The sequence below is a fragment of the Staurois parvus genome, unplaced genomic scaffold (assembly GCF_062004578.1).
Source record: "Staurois parvus isolate SC_StPar_1 unplaced genomic scaffold, SC_StPar_1.0 ptg000081l, whole genome shotgun sequence".
Classification (NCBI taxonomy): domain Eukaryota; kingdom Metazoa; phylum Chordata; class Amphibia; order Anura; family Ranidae; genus Staurois; species Staurois parvus.
In genome coordinates this window covers 17,893,434-17,915,200 of record NW_028317877.1, presented here as the reverse complement: position 1 = coordinate 17,915,200, position 21,767 = coordinate 17,893,434, and the positions used below count along the sequence as shown (strand labels likewise).

The 21,767-nt window shown below is 42.9% G+C and overlaps 1 protein-coding gene across 1 annotated transcript in view; it reads left to right on the top strand.

Moving 5' to 3' along the window:
- The first annotated feature begins 6,462 nt into the window (after positions 1–6,462).
- Positions 6,463–21,767, top strand: part of LOC149469139 (solute carrier family 22 member 2-like) — a 56,395-nt gene continuing 41,090 nt past the window's right edge. The window contains exons 1-3 of the mRNA XM_089669837.1: positions 6,463–6,909; positions 19,575–19,678; positions 19,821–19,975. Of these exons, the coding sequence (XP_089525963.1) occupies positions 6,499–6,909; positions 19,575–19,678; positions 19,821–19,975 (670 nt within the window). The 5' untranslated portion in view covers positions 6,463–6,498. The remainder of the gene's footprint in view (positions 6,910–19,574; positions 19,679–19,820; positions 19,976–21,767) is intronic.

The following is a 21,767-nucleotide window of genomic DNA, read 5'->3' as shown; positions in this document are numbered from 1 at the left end:
CTATGAATCTGGCTCTGGTTTAAATGCTACCCCAGCAACATAGGACAGACGTTAAGCTCGGATGCCTTTATTGCTTCTGATGGATTTCCTGATTGAAGCCTTTTGTGTACTGGTTTCTTCCATTACAGTATTTGGATTTTCTGCATTAATTTGTATTTCTGTGTCACTTAGTTGCTTATGTTTATCCCGGCTTATCTATCATATGACACTGATGTAGAATTTCTCTCAATCTGAAGCCTTTGTATTATTTCATGACATTTTGAACACAATGCAGATTCATCAACAATTACACTTCTACTGATGGTTACCTTGTTTGTGTCTTGGTGTAGAATTCTGTACCCCTTTGGAGATTCACTGTATTCCACAAGCACACCTTCCTTTGCACAAGCATCCCATTTTGGGATGTACACATAGGCTTTGCTTCCAAAAATTTTAGACAAATTTAGTTCAAATTCTGGGCTTTTCCATTCCGCAGTTCATATGAAGTTTTCTCAGTTGATTTTCCTGGTAGTCGATTTTGGAGATAGCATGCATTCATAATTGCCCCCCCCAGTGAATGGCTGACATCTCTGCATCAAACAACATGGTTCTTCCACTTTCACATAGAGTACGGTTCATTCTTTCTGCATCCCCATTTTGTTCCAGATTGTATGGTACAGTAGTTCAAAATATTATGCCATAGTTTGAGAATAGCCTGTGTTATCGCCCATATATTCAGCTCCATTGTCTGTACGCAATACACTCGGCATGTTGTCAAATGTGTTATTTGAGACAAATACTGTTCAAGTTTCTCTGGTACTTCAGTTTTGTTGTGTAGTACTATACCATGAATAATCATCTATAAAAGTGAGAAAATACCTCTTCTTTCCTGGAGTCAGTTTTTGCACCCGATGCATTTCATCATAACAGATGTCTTCTGAGGCCAGTCCTCTGTTATGATGAAACGCGTCAGCCAGAGCCTTCCCTGTGATGTCATCATGTACCGATTTACGGGAAGTACAGCGTTCCATGTCGTTTGGTGATTATACTGCAACGCCTATGTTTTATTTTTGTCTGTAAGTGCGATGCTTTTAAATAAATGGTGATTTTTAGCATCTGCACTATGAGAGGCATATGTTTTATTTCCTTATGATCATATGTACATCCATATCTGTGGCCATCTGTGGAGTGGTTGGAGATGCTGTTGTCTGGTCTGATGTAGGATACGTCCATTTTGACATACCAAACAAAGCGCTTGCTGACCTCTCTGATTAGAGGTTAGTGCGTCTGGTAAGCCCCCATTTTGCATGTATGGAGGTGTGGGGAACACTGGTGTTCACTGAATATACAAATAACGTTTTGAATGATAGGCACTTTTATAAAAGGGACTGTTATATAGATCCTCATTGGGAAATATAGTGCATCCAGAAAGTATACACAGTGCTTAACTTTTGCCACATTTTGTTATGTTACAGCCTTTTTCCAAAATGGATTACATTAAGTTTTTTCCTCAACATTCTACAAACAATACCCCATAATCACAACTTGAAAGAAGTACATGTACACAAGTATTCACAGCCTTTGCTCAATACTTTGTTGAAGCACCTTTAGCACAAATTACAGCCTCAAGTCGTTTTGAGTATGATGCTATAAGCTTGGATGGGAAGCGTTGGAGCAAAGCCATTTTCAGATATCTCCAGAGATGTTCAATCGGGTTCAAGTCTGGGCTCTGGCTGGGCCACTCCAGGACGATCACAGAGTTTGCCCGGAGCCACTATTTTTTATGTAGGCTGTGTGCTTACGGTCGTTGTCCTGTTGAAAGATGAACCGTCACCCCAGTCTAAGGTCCAGAGCACTCTGGAACAGGTTTTCATCAAGGATGTCTCTGTACATGCCTGCATTCATTTTTCCTTCGATCCTGACTAGTCTCCCGGTTCCTGCCGCTAAAAAACATCCCCACAGCATGATGCTGCCACCACCATGCTGAGTGGAGTTACTGGATGCAACTGAAAACCTTAGATCTCTGCAGGTGGGCAATGTGATTCCTAGTCATCCCAAGACATCCAGGGCATAACTACATGGGTTGCAGGGCCCCATGCGGCTCCCCTCTACATCTGGACAGGAGGGGCAGCATATAGAGGAACTGATGCCCCCATGTTCCTGCTGCAGCCTCTGAATGCCTGCTTCTCCTCCTCTCCCTACCGCAGGCACTCAGTGGCTGCAAGTGGAACATGGAAGGCATTGGTGATGATTGGTGCGATTGCAATTAAATCTTCATGGAGAGGTGTATTGTCTTGCAAGCCTTAAAGAGATAATACAGCAACATTTTCTGGTTTGTGCAAAAGAACTGTGTTAAAAAACTGTGGTGTGCCTCACTGCAAGGAATGGGGCGGACAAAGTGCAAAAAGGAACCAAGATATGCTGTGGAAAGGGAAAGCAAGCCATCACTTAATGCAAGGAGAGAGCAGATGGCAGCCTTTGTCGTGGCAATGAAGGAGAAATCTGTGCGGCTGACTTCATACAGCCTATGTTGCCTTCTGAACATATTGTGGACTTTTTGGATAAGTTTACAATAATTGCTTCCTACAGAGGGTGGCCCACAGCCTGCTGGGCCAAAATGGCAAAGCCTTTTCTGCAGAGGAGTACCAAAGGGTGTACCAATTGGTAATAAGTGAGATTACTATGACAGGTACCAAAAAACAATCCAGTCTAGAGAGTGCTGGAAAAGTTCTACAGTGAAAATGTGGTCTCCCATGGTAATGGGAGAAAAATCACCATCTGGATGGTGGAGCTGCAGAGAAGAGGTGGCTCATCATCCCCAGAAAGAGGGCTGGCTCTGGAGTGTCTTTGACATGTAGGGAGAGTGCAACGCCTGCCAAGTGGACTGGTAAGACTGTTGATGTGATAAATGTGAGAGAGACTGATTATGAGTCTAATCCTGGTGAAGTGGCGGAAAAACCGGTGAGGAGATATGCTACCAATAGGTACCTGTTGCTGTGTAGTACCCTGTGTAGTGGGTAAACATGGGTTAATGCTGAACCCACAGCAAGACTGAGGACTGATAAGGACTTGTCTTCATGCAGTCTTATGTGTAGCAGGGAGATAAGTAGTAAAACTAAGTAAAAAGAAAGAGAAAAGGAAGGAGGTTCTCCGTGAGAGTGCTTCCAGTAGCTGTTTTGTGCAGAAGGTGCTCAGGGGAACTGCCAGAGGAATCAGAAATTACAGGCATGTTAGAAGCCTCTCTGTCTAATGGCGTGATGGGGAGCATTCCTGCTGGTGCAGTCTGAAGTGAGGCTGAGCAGTGGTTGGTACATGGCTTGTATTCTGTCTCACCCATTAGACCTCATGAGAAGGAAGGGCCCAGCACAGACACGGCAGTAACGAGGATTCTGTCCATCACCCACAAAAAGGTACAGGTTAAGGTAGCTGGAGACTCTGACAGAAAGTAATAACAGTGTTGGTAACTGTAACAGGGAAGTCTGGGAACATATTTTGGAAGTTGTTACACAGTGCATTGCTGGATTGTGTAAAAGAAACACTCTGGAGCTTTGGTGGACAGGTCAAAGGTGTTCACTGAAGTACCAGGGGACACATTTGATTAAAGAGACTGGGGTAACCAATCTGAACAAAGATTATGGTGGGATATGTTTGTTTTTAGGAGAGTTGCTTATGGAGTGTTGGACAACAGGAGAAGATGTTAAAATTTTTGGAAGGTCCCATGGGGAGTAACCACTTGCCTGTAGGTTGTCCCTCCACAGACACTGTCCTAGCAAACAATGGGACAAGAGTTCCAGGTGATGGTGACGGTAATAATCTGGGTAATCCATCTTGGAAGATTGGTATTGATGATAAACAGAACAATATGGTGTTAATCTTGAAGGATTCGGTTGCAAGGGTACCCACACAGGTATTAGCATACCTCAAAAACAGATGGTGGTGTTTGAGGCTAATACAGGTAGTAAGAAGGGTGGTTCCCTGAAAGATAGCATAGAAGTAGGCCCCCCTACAGTTCTGGGAGAGTAGTTTGGGGGGAGGTAAAAAGAAACATGAACCCGTGGCCAAAAGGTAGAAGGGATGGTAGAAGGACCAGGGGGACCCTGGTAAAGGTTAAGAAATACTTGTGGAAGCACGCCTTTAAAAAGAGGTTGGTAGAGTTCCCATTTAGAGGCAAAAACATAAGGTGAGACAGGTTTGGACCCCAGTAAGTGGTAATTTGCTCAGGTACCAGGGTGAAGAAGTGGTGTTTCTCCCTCTGTGTGAAACAAAGGGGAAGGGGGATATGTGACACAGCAAGGCCATACCACTCTATGATAAGGCATTCTGGGCTGGGTTTTGAGGAACAGGGGTATTGCTTTATATGAAGCTAACATCTAACAGCCATCTCAAGACAAGATTGGAAAACATGACGATTTTCGAGAGACTCGAGTCGGAGAGAGTTTCTATGAGAGATGGAACAGCTGGAAGCTATAATGGAAAGACACAGCTGGAAGAGGTACAGTGTTTGTGTACTAGCACTGCAGATGGGTGCTAGATGGTCTGGAAGACCGAGACAAGAGGCCTGAGTTGCAGAGCTGATAAAAAGAGCCAGGAGGCTTGCATATTGCTTTGTCGTATTGATGGCAAGAACTCCCTGCAAGTGAAGATATGTATTTGTGAACTTTTTGCTTTCTTTTAAACAAAAGTGGACAGGAAAAGCCCTGAAATGTACTTCTGCTGTGGAGTAAACTCACTGTATAAACGCATCTACCATGAGAGCGAACAACCCCATGTCACACTGCTTATAACTGATAGGTGCAGCAGTATGTATGTAAATTGTTTGGCAGTAAGATTGGTTATTTTGGGTTACATAAATATGTTTATTATCGTTTAAGTATTATTACTACTGATGCTACCTTACCATTGAAACGAATTTAATCTATTTTGCATTTGTGCTATTTATTTTTTAATTCATTTATACATTTAACCGCTTTCCCCCCGCCCTATAGCAGAAATACTACTACACGGTGGCATTTCCAGGTAGGGGGCACGCGGGAGACGCGTGCATGCCCTATCCACGCCATCATTGGCGGCCTCACCGGTCGATCACCGGGTCCCGGCCAGTGATTCCCCGCTGACACCCAGTGATCACCGTGCATCACCGACGGGGGAGAGACCTGTATGTAAACTATACAGATCTCTCCCTGTCAGCTCCTGCACATTGCTTTGTATGGCTCTACATAGCAGAGCCATATAAAGCAATGTGCTTACACAGTAAAGCACACAGTAAAATAGCACACAGTTAACCCTTTGATCACCCCAGATGTTAACCCCTTCCTGCCAGGGGCGGACTGACAACTCATAGGGCCCCCGGGCAATAGGGGATCATGGGGCCCCTGTGTCCTTGCCCACGCTCAAAAAAGCCTATAAAAAAGGTACCAGGGGCATTTCATGGGGCCCCCTACTGACCCCGGCCAACGGGCAGTGCCCCAGTGCTCAAATGGTCAGTCCGCCCCTGCTTCCTGCCCAGCGTCATTACTACAATGTCAGTACTTTTTATTAGCACTGATCACTGTATTGGTATCACTGGGATTGTCAGTGACAGTTAGTCAGTTCCCCCAGTGTCAGAATGCCCGCCGCAGTCCCGCTATAAGTCGCTGATTGCTGCCATTACTAGTATGAAAAAAAAATTCCAGTATCTATACCGCCATTTGTAAATGCCATAACTTTCACGTAAACCAATTAATTTACACGTATTGGGATTTTTTTTTAGCACAGACATGTAGCAGAATATATTTTGAAATTTATGAGGAAATTTGATTTTTTAATTTTTTTACTGGACACGTTTAATAGCAAAAAGTCAAAAATATAGTTTTTTTTCTCAAAATTGTCAGTCTTTTTTTATTTATAGTGCAATAAATAAAAAACTCACAGGCAATCAAATACCACCGAAAGAAATCTCTATTTAATTTGGGTGCAGCATTGCATAACTGCGCAATTGTCAGTTAAAGTAACGCAGCGCTGTATCGCAAAAAATGGCCTGGTCAGGAAAGGAGGTAAATCCTCTGGAGGGTAAGTGGTTAAAAGAGGCATATTATTGGTTGAATGACTGTATTATTATGCATATGTGAACTTCCTATGCTAGAACTGTTTAGAGTATTGTGGGTGCACCCTAAATTTATTTTATTTATATAATTGTTGTGTTAGACCCATGTGGGGAATTGGTTGTTTGTGGATGTGGCTGAATAAAAACTGTCAGGAAGCCTTGTGTGCTGAGTGATTTTTAATGGATACTTAATTTGGTTAAGCATCTTCCAGCGGGTTTTGCTGGTTTAGCTTGAAATCCAAAGTGCACTGTGTTACAGGTTAAAATATCTGTTGTGTGCAAAAATCCCACAGTCTCCTGTGAGATTTTCTGGAGGAGTTTGAAAACTATTTAGAGGACTTTGGACGATTTGTTTTATATGAAGCTAATTATTTTTCTACAAACAGCACAAAAAACAATCCGCAACTAACAGACATCTCAAGACAAGATCGGAAAACATGACATCTTTTGATGATGTTTTGGAGGAAATTGGACAGTTTGGCTTTTTTCAGAAGTGGTTGTTTTTTCTCATGTGTTTTATCTCTGCTGTGTTCAGCCCAATTTATGTAGGCATTGTATTTCTAGGATTTGTACCTGACTTCAGATGTCGTAATCCTGCCGCTGAGGAATTAGGTAGGATATGTGGTTGGAATGCTGAAGAGGAAATGAATTACACTGCTATCCTTCCAGATGACTCTGTGGATGCTCTGTACTTTAGCCAGTGTCTTCAGTATGGCACAGACTGGAACTGGACATCCCTGTCTTGTACAGATCCAATGAGGAATCTAACCTCATATAGTAATAACAACGTTACCAGCTGTACCAATGGTTGGGTGTATGATACTACAGGATCATCAATAGTAACAGAGGTAAGAGGTTTTGCTTGAATAGCACAAATATTACTTTGAAAAACATAAATATCCATGCTATGCTCTGATGCAGTCCTGGAGGGGAGGCACTCTCAACAGTACTTTAGATAGAGCAGCTGCAGTCAAGTGTTTCAAATAGGGAATGAGCCGAATGTACCGGGATTTGACTTCAGGCAGGTTTGCAGAATGTTCGGGTGCCGAATCTTAACTCTATTGAAGTCAATGGGAACTGAATGATAAAAACAGTAATGCCCATTATCTAGGCTAAAATGCAAGGGGTTGTCAAACAAGTAGCCTAGGGGGCTGGGAACTGCCCGGGGAAACGTGTGCAAAAGAAAAACATTTTCTTAAAAATTCAGTTTGGTGGGGAGCAGCAATTTTAGGAATACCTTAATGGCGACATTAAAGTTATTCTAAAGCACGGGGGCTCAGCCTGTGGTCCTTCAGCAGAAATACAAGTCCCATGAGGCTTTGCAAGGCAGACAGGTACAAGCATGACTCCCAATGCCGAGGCTTCATGGGGCTTCTAGTTTTGCAACAGCTGGAGGGCCACTGGTTGAGCACCCATGTTCTAAAGGCTCAAAGCATTCTATGCATGAATGTAAAAAATCCTCTGTGTGTAGCAGCCCCCCTCAACACTTACCTGAGCCCCATCCTGATCCAGTGATGTCCACAAGAGTCTCAGTTCTCCAGGTGCTCTCACTTCTGATTGGCTGCTGTCAATCACAGCCAGTGAGCCAATCAGTAGAGGCTGGGGACAGGGCCAAACTGAGGCTCTGATTGAGAATGGACATGCAGTGCCTCAGTTCAGGAGAGCACCTGCTTGGGTGCCCCCAAAGCAAACTGCTTGCTATGGGGCACCCAACAGGAGAGAGGAGCCAGGAAAAGTGGCGCGGGACCTGAGAAGAAGAGGATCCAGGCTACTCTGTGCAAAACCACTGCACACAGCAGGTAAGTATGACATGTTTGTTATTTAAATTAACCCCCGAAGACTTTAGAATAATTTTAATAATGCAACATTTGGGGATGGGGTGGGGGGGTGCCCTTAGCCTGACTGTGAAATGGCGCTTCTGTACAATGTATACAACCTTACTTCTACAGAAAACCTGACATTTACAAAGAAAACAATGCTTTTTTTAATTGCTGGTAAATTACAAATTTGGCTGCTTTACTCCTGTTTATTTTTTTAAACAAATGGTGAGGTATTCCCTTCATCTATACCAGTCCCTTATCTTAAATGAATGTCTGGTATAGATGTTAATGGGTGGTCTCACAAAAAAAATGCAGGGGGTTCTCACTAAAAATATATAGAAAACACTTATCATAGATGAGGGAGTCCGCACGCAAAAAACCCCCCCAAAAAATGCGTGATCACCCCCTTCAGGTCTGGTATGATTTTTAAGTAGGAACCCCCCACAAAAAAAAATAAATCAAAGTGTGGGGTGTCCCCCAAAATGTATACCTGGCAATCCAGGAAAAGCCAGGGATGGGCATGTGCTCCTCCCCTCCTGAACTATACCAGGCCACATGTCCTCAGCATGGTGGGTACCTTGTCAGGGAGGACTATTCTGGGAAAACATCTTGTCCTCATGTTGATGGAGACAAAGTCCTCTTCCCCTCTAACCCTGGCCTTGTGGTTGTTGGAGTCTGTGAGCAGGGGGATTATCAGTCAGACTCTAAAGTCAATCCACTTGCCCTCCTGAGGATTTACCCCCCTTCCTGACTAGGTCATTTTTTGCTGCGTTACTTTAACTGACAATTGCGCGGTCATGCAACGCTGCACTTACATTAAATTTATGTCCTTTTTCCCCCAAAAATAGAGATTTCTTTTGGTGGTATTTGATTGCCTGTGCGTTTTTTATTTTTTGTGCTATAAAAAAAAAGGAAAAAAAACAATATTTTTGACTTTTTGCTATTAAATATGTCCAGTAAAAAATTTTAAAAATCAAATTTCATCATAAATTTATCCCAAAATGTATTCTGCTACATGTCTTTGCTAAAAAAAAATCCCAATACGTGTAAATTAATTGGTTTACCTGAAAGTTATGGCATTTACAAATGGTGGTATATATACTGGGATTTTTTTTACTAGTAATGGCAGCGGTCAGCGACTTATAGCAGGACTGCGGGACTGTGGCGGACATACTGACACTGGGGGGAACTGACTTGATGTCACTGACATCCCCATTGACACCAATATAGTGGTCAGTGCTAAAAAAAAGGAGTGTGAATTGCTAAACAATCTTCAAGAAGAGAATGAAGCACATGCTTCCATAACTACATATACTATAAGTATCATATAATTAGGTACTATAAATTAGTCAATTATAAAATGTAGCATTACCATACTTAAAGTGCTATTAAACCCCAAACCAAAAATGTAATCAATTTCAGCTTACCAATCATTAGATATGGTGTCTGCATTAGTTTTTTTTAGGCTTTTCTCCCCACTGTTTTCACCTGGTGATATGACCAGTAACTTACCTCCTGTATTAGAGATATGAGGATTGTCAGTCTGGGGAAAGGGGAGTGTTGGATGTACTAGCAGATTTAGATACACTAACAAAATGAGGGTGAACTCTGAAATGTTTTTCCTTTTGAGATAAAGACTTTACATCAATAAATAAAATCTGATCATTGTAAGCACCAATGCCAGTATTATATGGTTTGTATCAACCCTCTAAGTGCTAAGTATGCAGGGCAAGCTTGCTCTGTTGACAAATAACCGATTTATTGGCTAGATCACAGGGGAAAACCTTCAAAAGAAAATGAATGCAACCAAAGAATTGGTAAGCTGCAATACAATAAATGTTTGCTTTTGGGTTTAAAGTGGTTCTAAAGACTGAAGGTTTTTTTTACCCTCATACACTGTACAGTATACATGAATGTATAAAACCTTCAGTGTGTAGATTCCCTCTCACCCCTCCCCCCTTATACTTACCTGAGTATCAATCTCGATCCAGCGCTGTACACGAGAACAGTGGCTCTCCATCCCTGGTTTCTCCATTGGCTCCAGCTGCTGTCAATCACAGCCAGTAAAGAGGAGCAGAGGCAGAGCCGACACACAGAGGCAGCTCAGAAGTGAGCACGCATGAGTGCTCCCAGAGCAAGCAGCTTGTTCTGGGGGGAACTCAGTGGTGGAAGGGGCCAGGAACACCGGCAGGAGACCTGAGATGAGGAGGATCCAGGCTGCTCTGTGCAAAACCATGGCAGAAAGAAGGTAAGTTTAGACATGTGTGTTATTTTTTTATTAAAAGTGAACCTTAAATATCACTTTAAAGTATATGTAAACTCATTCAGTTTAAAATAGAGATGAAAGGCAGAACATTTGTGTATAGATATAAATAAATGTATAGACACTTTTTTCCCCTTTTTTTTTTATAAGCGATCACATTCCCTTTGTTCTCAGCTTCATAAGTGCCGGGGGAAGAAAAACAACATCACAATGATCTCAGTTCCCAGCATAGTTAGAGAACTGACTATGATGTGCGCTCATGCTTAGTGTGGTCAGTTTTTAATAGGAAAGCAGAGTGCTAACTACCAAGCCAATGTGCTGCTTTGTATCTAATATTGGCTTCGTTCTAAGGTAAGAATGCATTGCATATTAGCACATTATATCATTGCTTTGAAGGGATTTTTTTTTCTAATCTGAATTTTCTACCGCTTTAAAGGCCTGGATTCTAATTTGTTTTTAACTTGTTCCTTGACTTTTTGTAATTCTCCTTCATGTTTTTAAAGTGTATCTAAACCCTGTTAGTGAATTTCCCTTATTTTCTCCCTTTTGTTTTGTTAAATATACCATTGAATGTATTTTATTATATGAATAAGTTAAAAAAAACAATTGATCCTGCCAGATATCTTCTCAGCTGATAACGTCCTATGCTTTCTGGGCTCCAGAACTATGCCAGTCTATGGTATAGGGAATAAGCAAGAGGAAGGGTTCTGTGGTCCTATCTTGTTTCAGTTGTCATAATACAGAAGTGGGGTTACAAAGGAACACATTTTATTAAAAATATTTTTTTAACTGTCATCATACGCAGTTCAAAGCTCATTCTTTGCTCTGCAGATGAAAAAAACATAGTAGATATAAAATAACTATGTAATTTTGGGGTCTATTTTTAAAAAATATGCATAGCCAGTGAATCTGAATGTACATTTGTTCAGTGTGAATAGGGCAAAAATGAATGTTCTTCTTTCAGGCTTTTTCTCTTCTGAACCAATGTTCCTCTATTATGGGCAGTAGAAATATACAGCATCATGGCCACTACAAGAATCTTAGGAGCATAGGAAATATTTAAATCTCTGTAACAAGAGATATAATGTAGCAATTCTAGAGAATGTTAGCAGAATACAGAAAATAAAGTGTGTATGTGTATGTATGTGTATATATATGTATGTGTATATATATATATGTGTATATATATATATATATATATATATGTAGCACTGCCTCTTGGGACAAGCTGTAATATATTATGGGTCCTGCGCTCAATAGATCCAACCCTAAGCAAACCCAATCCCTCTGGCACAACTGGTAATGAATAGCAAATACCCCGCCAAGAAATTTGCTGACACAGGGTTAAATGAAACAAGAACAATTTTATGGAGAATAAAATGCAGTGTAGAGGGGTGGGGTTCCCCTTTCAACTTCAAAACTTACTTTTCTTCTTTTATGGAATGCAGTAAATTTGGTCTGCCACTAGAGGGCTTCACAGCCAAGAGTCTCCGGATGGCAGAGTGGCACTTTAAGCAGAATACAACTGATATCAAACAAATAAACTTACTTATGCTCTATCAATTAAATGTATTACCCACACCGGTATATGATTCTGCTTCTGAGGGGCGTTAGCCAAAAATCACCGCAGAGTCAGAACAGAATGCAATAAAGAGGTACCTCTAATAAAGCTACTAAGCCAGATTCCCCCACTTCAGTCCTTGTAACGGTGCAGCTCTAGTTGGTGCACGTTTAGTCCTTACAATGAAGTAAATAGCAGCTGAAGGCTTCTTTGGAGTTTCAGCTGGTGTGGGTTACATCCGATTTCACTAGGTTTCTGGGCTGAGAGGGTCCAACCTCAGTGTCTAAACACAACACAAAGCACCCCAAAACCAGGGGCAGTTGCAGGATGCAATCTCCCAGTATGTGTCAGTCCCCGGGGCAGACAGTCTCAATTACACTGGTGGTGAGGGGCAAAGCAGGCAGAGGGATCTGTGGCTTGCACAGGGCCTCGGATGGGTGAGATCCCAGCAGTGGGGTGCGGATGTCCCAGTCTATATGCAAAGTGTAAATGGTGTGTCTTACTCTCTCCAGTGGGACAGCTCACCAGACTCTGAACACACAGCAGGGTCCCTCTATCCGCGCTGGGTGCTGTAGTGCCTCCTCCTCTCCTTGGACGGGCTCCACATGTCCCTGTCTTTTCTCCAGCCTCGTGTCTCCCTGTTCTCCCCTTCACTTCCTGCTTCCCTCCCTTTCCCAGCGTTCTTTGCTGTGTAGTGGATGAGTCATGAACTTGGCAGAATGCCCAGGTTTTACAAATAGGGGAGAGAGAGGAAGGACTGACTTCTGAATCCTCTTGTACAAGGAGCCTGCTACATATATATATATATATATATATATATATATATTATGTGACAGTATGAACGGCAAAGTGATGGATGGACGATATGTGTCACCTCGCATGAGGTCATACTGTGAGGTGTAAGGTGGAGTCCACTCGGGGTTTTCGGGGTCACAATGGCAGAGGTGGTTCCAGACCAGAGTTTGGACTCCACTGATGACCACCAACAGGTGATACAAAAAGGGCAGGGCTGGAGCAAGGAGTCGCTCGTGGCCTGGGACTCAGAGAGGTATTCTGAGAGAGCTGTGTGTGTACTATACCTACAAGAAAAGGTTTGCGTTTGTTTTGTTTTTGGGTGACAGGGAGAAGCCCTTCACCTCTGAGAGAGGAAAGTTTCATGTTTAGTTAGTGCCTGGCTGGCAAGGGTTTATTTTACTGTTTTTGTTTGTTTTGACATTTTTGCAAACCTGTAAATAAAGCTGACAACCAGTCAGATTTTAAGAAAGCCTGCTGTGCGGTCTACCTTTTTCCCAGGGAAGGTGATCCCCCACCTGAGTTAACTCCACATATGGTGGAGGATGCGGGCAACTTCCTGAGCAAGTGGGAAGATGGAGGAAATAATAAGAGCCTTGCTGCAGGCCAGTGCAGCGCAACGGGAGACAAATCGCCAGTTTGCGGAGGCCCAAGAAGCAGACCGAGAGCTCCTTAAGCAGGTGGCCCAACACCTATTAGAATTAAAGAAGGAATCTGCAGATCCGCTGCCAGTGGAGCAGAAAATGGCACGGGCCAGCTATGTTTTGCAGAAGATGACACCTGCGGATGATGTGAAGGCCTACCACACAACTTTTGAAAGGGTTGCTGTTCAGGAAGGATGGAAAAAGGAGCAATGGGCAGGACTGCTTGCACCATTTTTGACAGGTGAATCCCAAAAAGCCTATTATGACCTGGAACCAGGGGATGCCCAGGACTATGAAAAACTGAAGGCTGAGGTCCTTGCACGCCTGGGTGTCACCATTGCAGTCCGGGCTCAGCGGGTGCATCAGTGGCATTACAGGGCTGACAAACCACCCAGGTCTCAGATGTTCGATTTGATCCATCTCTCCAAAAAGTGGCTCCAGCCAGAGGTATTGTCAGGCCCTCAGATTGTGGAGCGTGTGGTCATGGACCAGTATTTACGTGCACTCCCTGCCACTTTGAGGAAGTGGGTCGGCCGTGGAGACCCTAAATCTGCAAACGAGCTGGTGGACCTGGTGAGGAGATATGCAGCCGCTGAGGACTTTTTTCATTCACCTGGGCCGTACCCCAATGTCACTAGGGGTGGAAAACTATCCGGAAGATCCGGTAAGACTGTTCCATGGGCCAAAGACTCAGAAAAAAACGATAAGACTATTGTGTCAGATAATGAGACTGTAGGCTTAGGACCTAGAGATTGGCCAAATAGGTCAGGAAGGTCCCCAAAGCCGTTTAGAGGTTTAGGTACTGAACATATCAAATGTTATCGGTGTCATGCGTTAGGTCATATTGCTGCAAACTGTCCTTTAAATGATGAACCGATGCAATGTGAAAATGCTTATGTAGGAAAACGCATGTCTCTTTTTGCACAGGTGGTATGTACTGCAGCATGTCAGGAACGCATGGAAAAACAAATGTGTGTGATTGCCATTGATGAAAAGCCAGTAACTGCTCTGCTAGACTCGGGTAGTGTTGTGACTTTAGTTAAAAGTGATTTGGTAAACCCTGCAAGGTTACACCCTAGCACTATTGGGGTTATTTGTATTCATGGTGATACACGTAATTACCAGACTGCTCTGGTGGAGATTGGTACTCCCTGGGGCCCTGTGACTCATTCTGTGGGGGTGGTGCCCTCTCTGCTTCATGAAGCCATAGTGGGGAGAGATTTTCCCCATTTCTGGAAGTTATGGGATAAGGAGGGGAGTCAGGAGGACCGAGCTCCCCCTGCTGGGGAAACACTGAAAACTCCTGAACTCACTCCTGACCCCTTTGACGGCAAGGTGGAAGGGGAAACTGTTGGTGTGTCCAAGGAAGGTTTAGACCTTTTCCCTTTCTCTGTAATGGCTGGGGAGCAGGAGGAGTTGGATCCAACCCCAGACATTGAGGATAGGGAACAAGAAGTTATCTCGGGTTCTAGTGGGAGTGAACAGAATGTCGTACCTGACCTGGAGGTCAGAAAGGAGGATTTCTGTACAAAACAGCTGAAAGATTCCACTCTTAATAGAGCCAGAGAAAATATTAAAATGGTTGATGGGGAACCAGTTGAAAATGATGTAGGGGTGTCTTTTCCCTACATGGCGCTTAACAATAACTTGCTGTATCAAGTGGTAAAGCAAGGGGAGGAGGTGGTAGAACAGTTAGTGGTCCCCAAACCCTTTCGCCGAATGGTACTAGATTTAGCCCATGGGCATATAATGGGTGGACACCTGGGTGTAGAGAAAACAAAGGAGAGAATAACCCAGAGATTCTTTTGGCCAGGCTTACATGGAGACGTCAAAGCGCATTGTGAGTCATGCCCGGAATGTCAATATTCTGCACCCTCACCCCATTTTCGCAGTCCGCTAGTACCTCTACCCATAATTGAAGTACCGTTTGAAAGAGTGGGCATGGACCTAGTGGGTCCAGTAGTAAAGTCTGCCCGGGGCCATCAGCACATACTGGTTATACTTGACTATGCCACCCGGTATCCTGAAGCCATCCCCTTGCGTAATACCTCCGCTAAAAATATCGCCAAAGAGCTTGTCCGGGTGTTTAGTCGTGTAGGTATTCCAAAGGAGATATTAACGGATCAGGGCACGCCATTTATGTCTAGAGTTATGAAAGAACTATGCAAATTGTTCAAAATCTCCCATCTCCGTACCTCGGTCTACCACCCCCAAACCGATGGGCTTGTGGAAAGATTTAACAAGACCCTTAAGAATATGTTAAAAAAGGTGGTGGACAAAGATGGGAGAAATTGGGATTTTTTTGCTACCATATCTCATGTTTGCCATACGAAAAGTACCTCAGGCATCTACAGGATATTCACCTTTTGAATTACTGTATGGAAGACATCCCAGGGGATTGCTAGATGTTGCAAAAGAAACCTGGGAGACAGAGTCCACGCCCTATAGAAGTGTCATCGAGCATATCTCACAGATGCAGGATAGAATCGCAGCTGTCATGCCACTTGTTCGGGAACACATGGAGCAAGCCCAGGAGGTCCAGAGAAGGGTTTATAACCGGGGTGCCAGGATCCGTACCTTCAACCCTGGGGATAGAGTGCTGGTGCTAGTCCCCACTGTGGAAAGTAAATTCCTCGCAAAGTGGCAAGGTCCCTTTGAAATTAGGGAGAAAGTGGGGGAAGTAGATTATAAAGTTTACCAGCCAGGAAAAAGGAAACCCGAACAAATCTATCATGTTAAACTCTTAAAACCTTGGAAAGACAGGGAAAGTTTGTTGGCAGTACCAAGCCCCCAAAAGGACGTGGTTCCCATGGCCCCTCAGGTACCTATAACGGAAACCTTGTCAGTAGCCCAACAAAATGATGTTAAGGAGTTTGTGAGGAAAAATAGAGATTTCTTCTCTCACCTACCTGGACTGACGACGGTCATACAGCATGACATAGTTACCCAGCCCGGGGTCCGCGTAAATGTCAAGCCCTATAGAATACCCGAGGCCAGGCGGGAAGCAGTGGCAAAGGAAATAAAGGACATGTTAGAGTTGGGAGTGACTGAGGAATCTCACAGTGAGTGGTCGGGTCCCATAGTGTTGGTCCCAAAACCAGATGGAACAATTTGTTTCTGTAATGATTTCAGGAAACTGAACAGTGTGTCTAAGTTTGATGTGTACCCGATGCCTCGGGTGGATGAGCTCATTGACAGGTTGGGAATGGCTCGGTACATAACCACCTTAGATTTAACCAAAGGCTATTGGCAGATTCCTTTAACGGAAGCTGCAAAAGAAAAGACGGCATTCTCTACCCCCGAGGGGTCCTTTCAGTATAAGCGGATGCCGTTTGGTTTACATGGTGCTCCGGCATCATTCCAATGAATGATGGACAAAACGCTAAGACCACATCGCCAATACTCAGCTGCCTATTTGGACGATGTCGTCATCCACAGTCCAGACTGGGAGTCTCATTTGTCCTGCTTGCAAGCGGTAGTAGATTCGCTGAGGGAAGCAGGTCTTTCCGCCAACCCCAAAAAGTGTGCCATAGGCTTGAAGGAGGCCAAATATCTTGGCTACATTATTGGTCGAGGTCTCATTAGGCCTCAGATAAATAAAATCGAGGCAATTCAAAAGTGGCCCCAACCTGTAAATAAAAAGCAAGTCCGGGCATTTCTTGGAATCACGGGATACTACAGGCGGTTTATCCCCAATTTTGCCACCATTGCAGCCCCACTGACAGATCTGACAAAAGGTAGGGGGTCGGTCATGGTCAAGTGTAATCCCGAAGCGGAGACTGCATTTCAAAGGCTGAAACAAGCTCTCTGTGCTCAACCTGTGCTTGTGACCCCAGATTTCACAACAGAGTTTGTGGTACAGACTGATGCCTCTGATGTGGGACTAGGTGCTGTCCTGTCCCAAATCAGAGAAGGGGAGGAGCACCCTGTGGTCTACCTAAGTAGAAAACTCAACAAACATGAGAGAAACTATGCCATTGTGGAGAAGGAATGTTTGGCCATCAAATGGGCATTGGAGGCCCTGAAATATTACCTGTTAGGAAGACCGTTCAAGTTGGTTACTGATCATGCCCCGCTCAAATGGATGTGTGATAATAAGGAGAAAAACAGTCGAGTGACAAGGTGGTTTCTCGCGCTACAAGTGTTCAAATTCACAGTGGAGCACAGAGCGGGAAAACTGCAAAGTAATGTAGATGCCCTCTCCCGGGTCCATTGCCTGGTTGGGACAGTTGCTCAGCCGCAGGGGCTTGAGCAGAGGGGGGGGGGGGGGTATGTGACAGTATGAACGGCAAAGTGATGGATGGACGATATGTGTCACCTCGCATGAGGTCATACTGTGAGGTGTAAGGTGGAGTCCACTCCAGGTTTTCGGGGTCACAATGGCAGAGGTGGTTCCGGACCAGAGTTTGGACTCCACTGATGACCACCAACAGGTGATACAAAAAGGGCAGGGCTGGAGCAAGGAGTCGCTCGTGGCCTGGGACTCAGAGAGGTATTCTGAGAGAGCTGTGTATGTACTATACCTACAAGAAAAGGTTTGCGTTTGTTTTGTTTTTGGGTGACAGGGAGAAGCCCTTCACCTCTGAGAGAGGAAAGTTTCATGTTTAGTTAGTGCCTGGCTGGCAAGGGTTTATTTTACTGTTTTTGTTTGTTTTGACATTTTTGCAAACCTGTAAATAAAGCTGACAACCAGTCAGATTTTAAGAAAGACTGCTGTGCGGTCTACCTTTTTCCCAGGGAAGGTGATCCCTCACCTGAGCTAACCCCACAATATATACAGTATATATACACAGTATTTTGCAGTATTTTATATATATACAGAGTCTTTTGCAGACTCTAAACAGGTTTTCTTCTAACATTGCCCCATATTTGGCTCCATCCATCTTCCCATCTACTCTGACCAGCTTCCCTGTCCCTCCTGAAGAAAATCACCCCTACAACATGATGCTGCCACCACCATGTTTCACAGTGGACATGGTGTGTTCAGGGTGATGTGCAGTGTTAGTTTTCCGCAACACATAGTGTTTTGCTTTTAGGCCAAAAAGTTTAATCTTGGTCTCACCTGACCAGAGCACCTTCTTCCACATGTTTGCTGTGCCACCCACATGGCTTCTCGCAAAATGCAAATGAGACTTCTTATGGCTTTCTTTCAACAATGGCTTTCTTCTTGCCACTCTTCCATAAAGGTTAGATTTGTGGAGTGCAAGACTAATAGTTGTCCTGTGGACAGATTCTCCCACCTAAGCTGTGGCTCTCTGCAGCTCTTCCAGAGTTACCATGGGCCTCTTGGCTGCTTCTCTGATTAATGCTCTCCTTGCCTGGCATGTCAATTTAGGTGGACGGCCATGTCTTAGTAGGTTTGCAGTTCTGCTATACTCTTTCCATTTTCGGATGATGGATTGAACAGTGCTCCGTGAGATGTTCAAAGCTTGGGATATTTTTTTTTTTTATAATCTAACCCTGCTTAAAAACTTCCCCACAACTTTAGCCCTGACTTGTCTGGTGTGTTCCTTGGTCTTCATGATGCTGTTTGTTCACTAATGTGCTCTAACAAACCTTTGAGAGCTTCACAGAACATCTGTATTTATACTGAGATTAAATTACCCACAGGTGGACTCTATTTACTAATTAGGTGACTTCTGAAGGCAATTGGTTCCACTAGATTTTAGTTAGGATGCAAGTCACAGTTTTCAGATATTTATTTGTACAAAATGTTGAAAACCATTTATCATTTTCCTTCCACTTCACAATTATGTGCCACTTTGTGTTGGTCTATCACATAAAATCCCAATAAAATACATGTACGTTTTTGGTTGTAACATGACAAAATGTGGAAAATTTCAAGGGGTATGAATACTTTTTCAAGGCACTATAAATATATATAATTTGTGTGCGTATACATACAGTGTGTGTCTGGAGGTATGTATATATATGCATTGTACAGAAGATTTCTCCAGGATCCAGCTGCCTGCACAACATGAAACATGCCTTCATTAGAGCTAAGTAATGTGACTAAAGCTATAGAGTTTTTTTTTCACCTAAACTTTAGTTTTAAAGTGCTCTAGTAGGAGTATCTTCTGTATAGTACCAAGAAATATGTGAGGCTAGCGGTTGAGTCAGATTCAACTTACCAATGTCCTTCTGCTACAGGAAATTTAGCACTGAATGCTGTCTGTGATGGCAATCAGTCAGAACTGCCTTTCATGTTCTAACCTGCAATGGAAAATAAAGAAAAGAGATTAGTTGTCACCTGCAACGGGACAGCATCACAAATAATAAATCATTTCCCGTGAACAAATCGTAGAAGACAAGGAGATCCCAGTGCAACAGGCAGGGCACATTTATGAACATTAGAATTATTACTCCTAACTGCTATTAAAGATCAATAGACAATGGATTGCAATAAAACTAACTAAATCTTTACTTTATTCAGTTTAATCTTGTGTGTGATGACTCGTGGAAGCTGGACCTTTTCCAGTCATTTGTGAATTTTGGATTTTTCCTTGGCTCTTTGTTTATTGGATACATAGCAGACAGGTAAAGGTCTATGTGCAAAAATATCTGTTAAAAATAATGTGAAAATAATACATCTCTTTTATATTTCAGATCTTACTTTAACTGTTTTCTTCTGTCCTCTAGAGAAGTTACCTCCATTAATAACTCTAATCTGTGTCTGCAGATTTGGTCGCAAACCATGTCTTTTAATTTCTCTCCTGGTCACTGCTATTTTTGGTGTCCTTGTGGCATTTGCTCCAACGTATCCGTGGCTGGTTACCTTCCGCTTTATTCAGGGCTTAGTCAGCAAAGGCAGTTGGTTGTCAGGATATATTTTGGGTAAGTTAGAAAATGTAAATATAGATCTGCTCTTTTGTAGCAGACATAATAATATAAGGAAAAGAAGGGCCTTTTTTTGTCTTAACTGCAAGGTACTTTTTTTGAACTATGAATCAAGGGCATGCAGATGATGGACCTTAAAATCAGGCTACAGTGGGACAGGTTAAATTAATTTATTCCCTGTTGATAGATCCAAAGAGGACATAAAAACTTAAAATTAGGAACCTAAGCTTGGTTATACATACATTTTGCATACAAAAAATGCACATAAACAAGCATTAAAAGTTTTTGTAAGGGCATCTGAAAACCCACACATACATTACTGCACGCAGACAAGTTTGAAATGGTTCTAAAGCTGACAATACCTATAGCAACTGTCATGAAATTTTGACCAGCTTTTTAGCTGATACAATGTGACTGAACAAACATCTGCAACCTACCTTTGATAAACTGGCAATGCACAGTATGTACTAAAAATAATCTGGTAGAATAACTGAAAAAAATAAAAATGCTTGAAAACCATATCCCTTTAAGCAGTATCATAGAAAGTGTTTGGGCTTTTTGCTGCATTTGCCATCAGGATTTGGTCAGGCACTTGCCAGTGCTCTGCTTGCTGTATCCAAGTGTTACATTTGCTACGGTTCCTTATGTTCTCTCTGGGTCACACTATCTGCCTCTTTTGGCTAGGTTCACATATGTGCGGGTGGTGCAGCTGCGGATCCGCATGAAAATCCGTGCAGCCACCCGCACAGAGGAATGCGGACCCGTGGGTGGGTGCTATTAGTTCTGATGGCACGCCGCCCGCACTGGAAAACGCAACCGTACTGGGAATTGAAGTTCCCATGCGGGCGGTGTTTTCAGAGGAAGTGCAGGGACTTCTTCCCTGCGTGTCACGGGGCACAGGAGTCCATTAAAATGAATGGGCTCTCGTGCCCACGCAAAACGCAGCCCGCACGGCCGCATATATGTGAATCAGGGGTTAGGCTGCTGACAATAGGGCTGGACTGTGCACCTGTGCCTTCTATATGTATAAGACTTTTCCCCTACCCGGAAATGCAAAATCACATGTATATATACATATGATTTTGCACACCCGAGGCGCCCTGTAGCAGTATTTCTGCTATAGGGCGGTCAGGAAGAGGTTTATTTATTCTAAAACAATATATGTACATAAAATTATTAGTAATATACAGTAGTCCTTGCATTATAAATACTAAATGGCATTTTTAAATATTGTGTAATACAGTATTTCAACATTTTACACATTGCTAAAGACAAAACATTTTATTTTTTTAACTTTTAAATAGAGGAAGGAATGGTTAAACGTTAAACTTGTTATTTATTTATTTTCTTGTTTGCCTTCTGTGTCCCACACTGTACTGCTTGGTTACAGCATGTTAAAAAAAATTGTGAAAAAAGTAAAAAAAAAAAAGTTTAAAAAAAGTTAAAAAAGAAAAAAAAAAAAAATATATATATATATTTTTTAACATACTGTCACCTATTAATGCCCCTGATCACTGCCACTCCAGTCTATACTGCTCTGGTGAAAGTATGTAAAAAAACCCTAATTTTATTTAATTTATTTTCCCAAAAATTGTGACGAACGTTACAACTTCAAAAAACTCACCATGCCTCTTTCTAAATACCTTAGGATGTCTACTTTCCAAAAAGGGGTCATTTGGGGGGCATTTGTACTGTCCTGGCATTTTAGGGCCTCAAAATATGAGATTGGCCTGATCAATACATCAGGACTAATTAATTTTCATATATATATAACATAGTTTGTAGATCC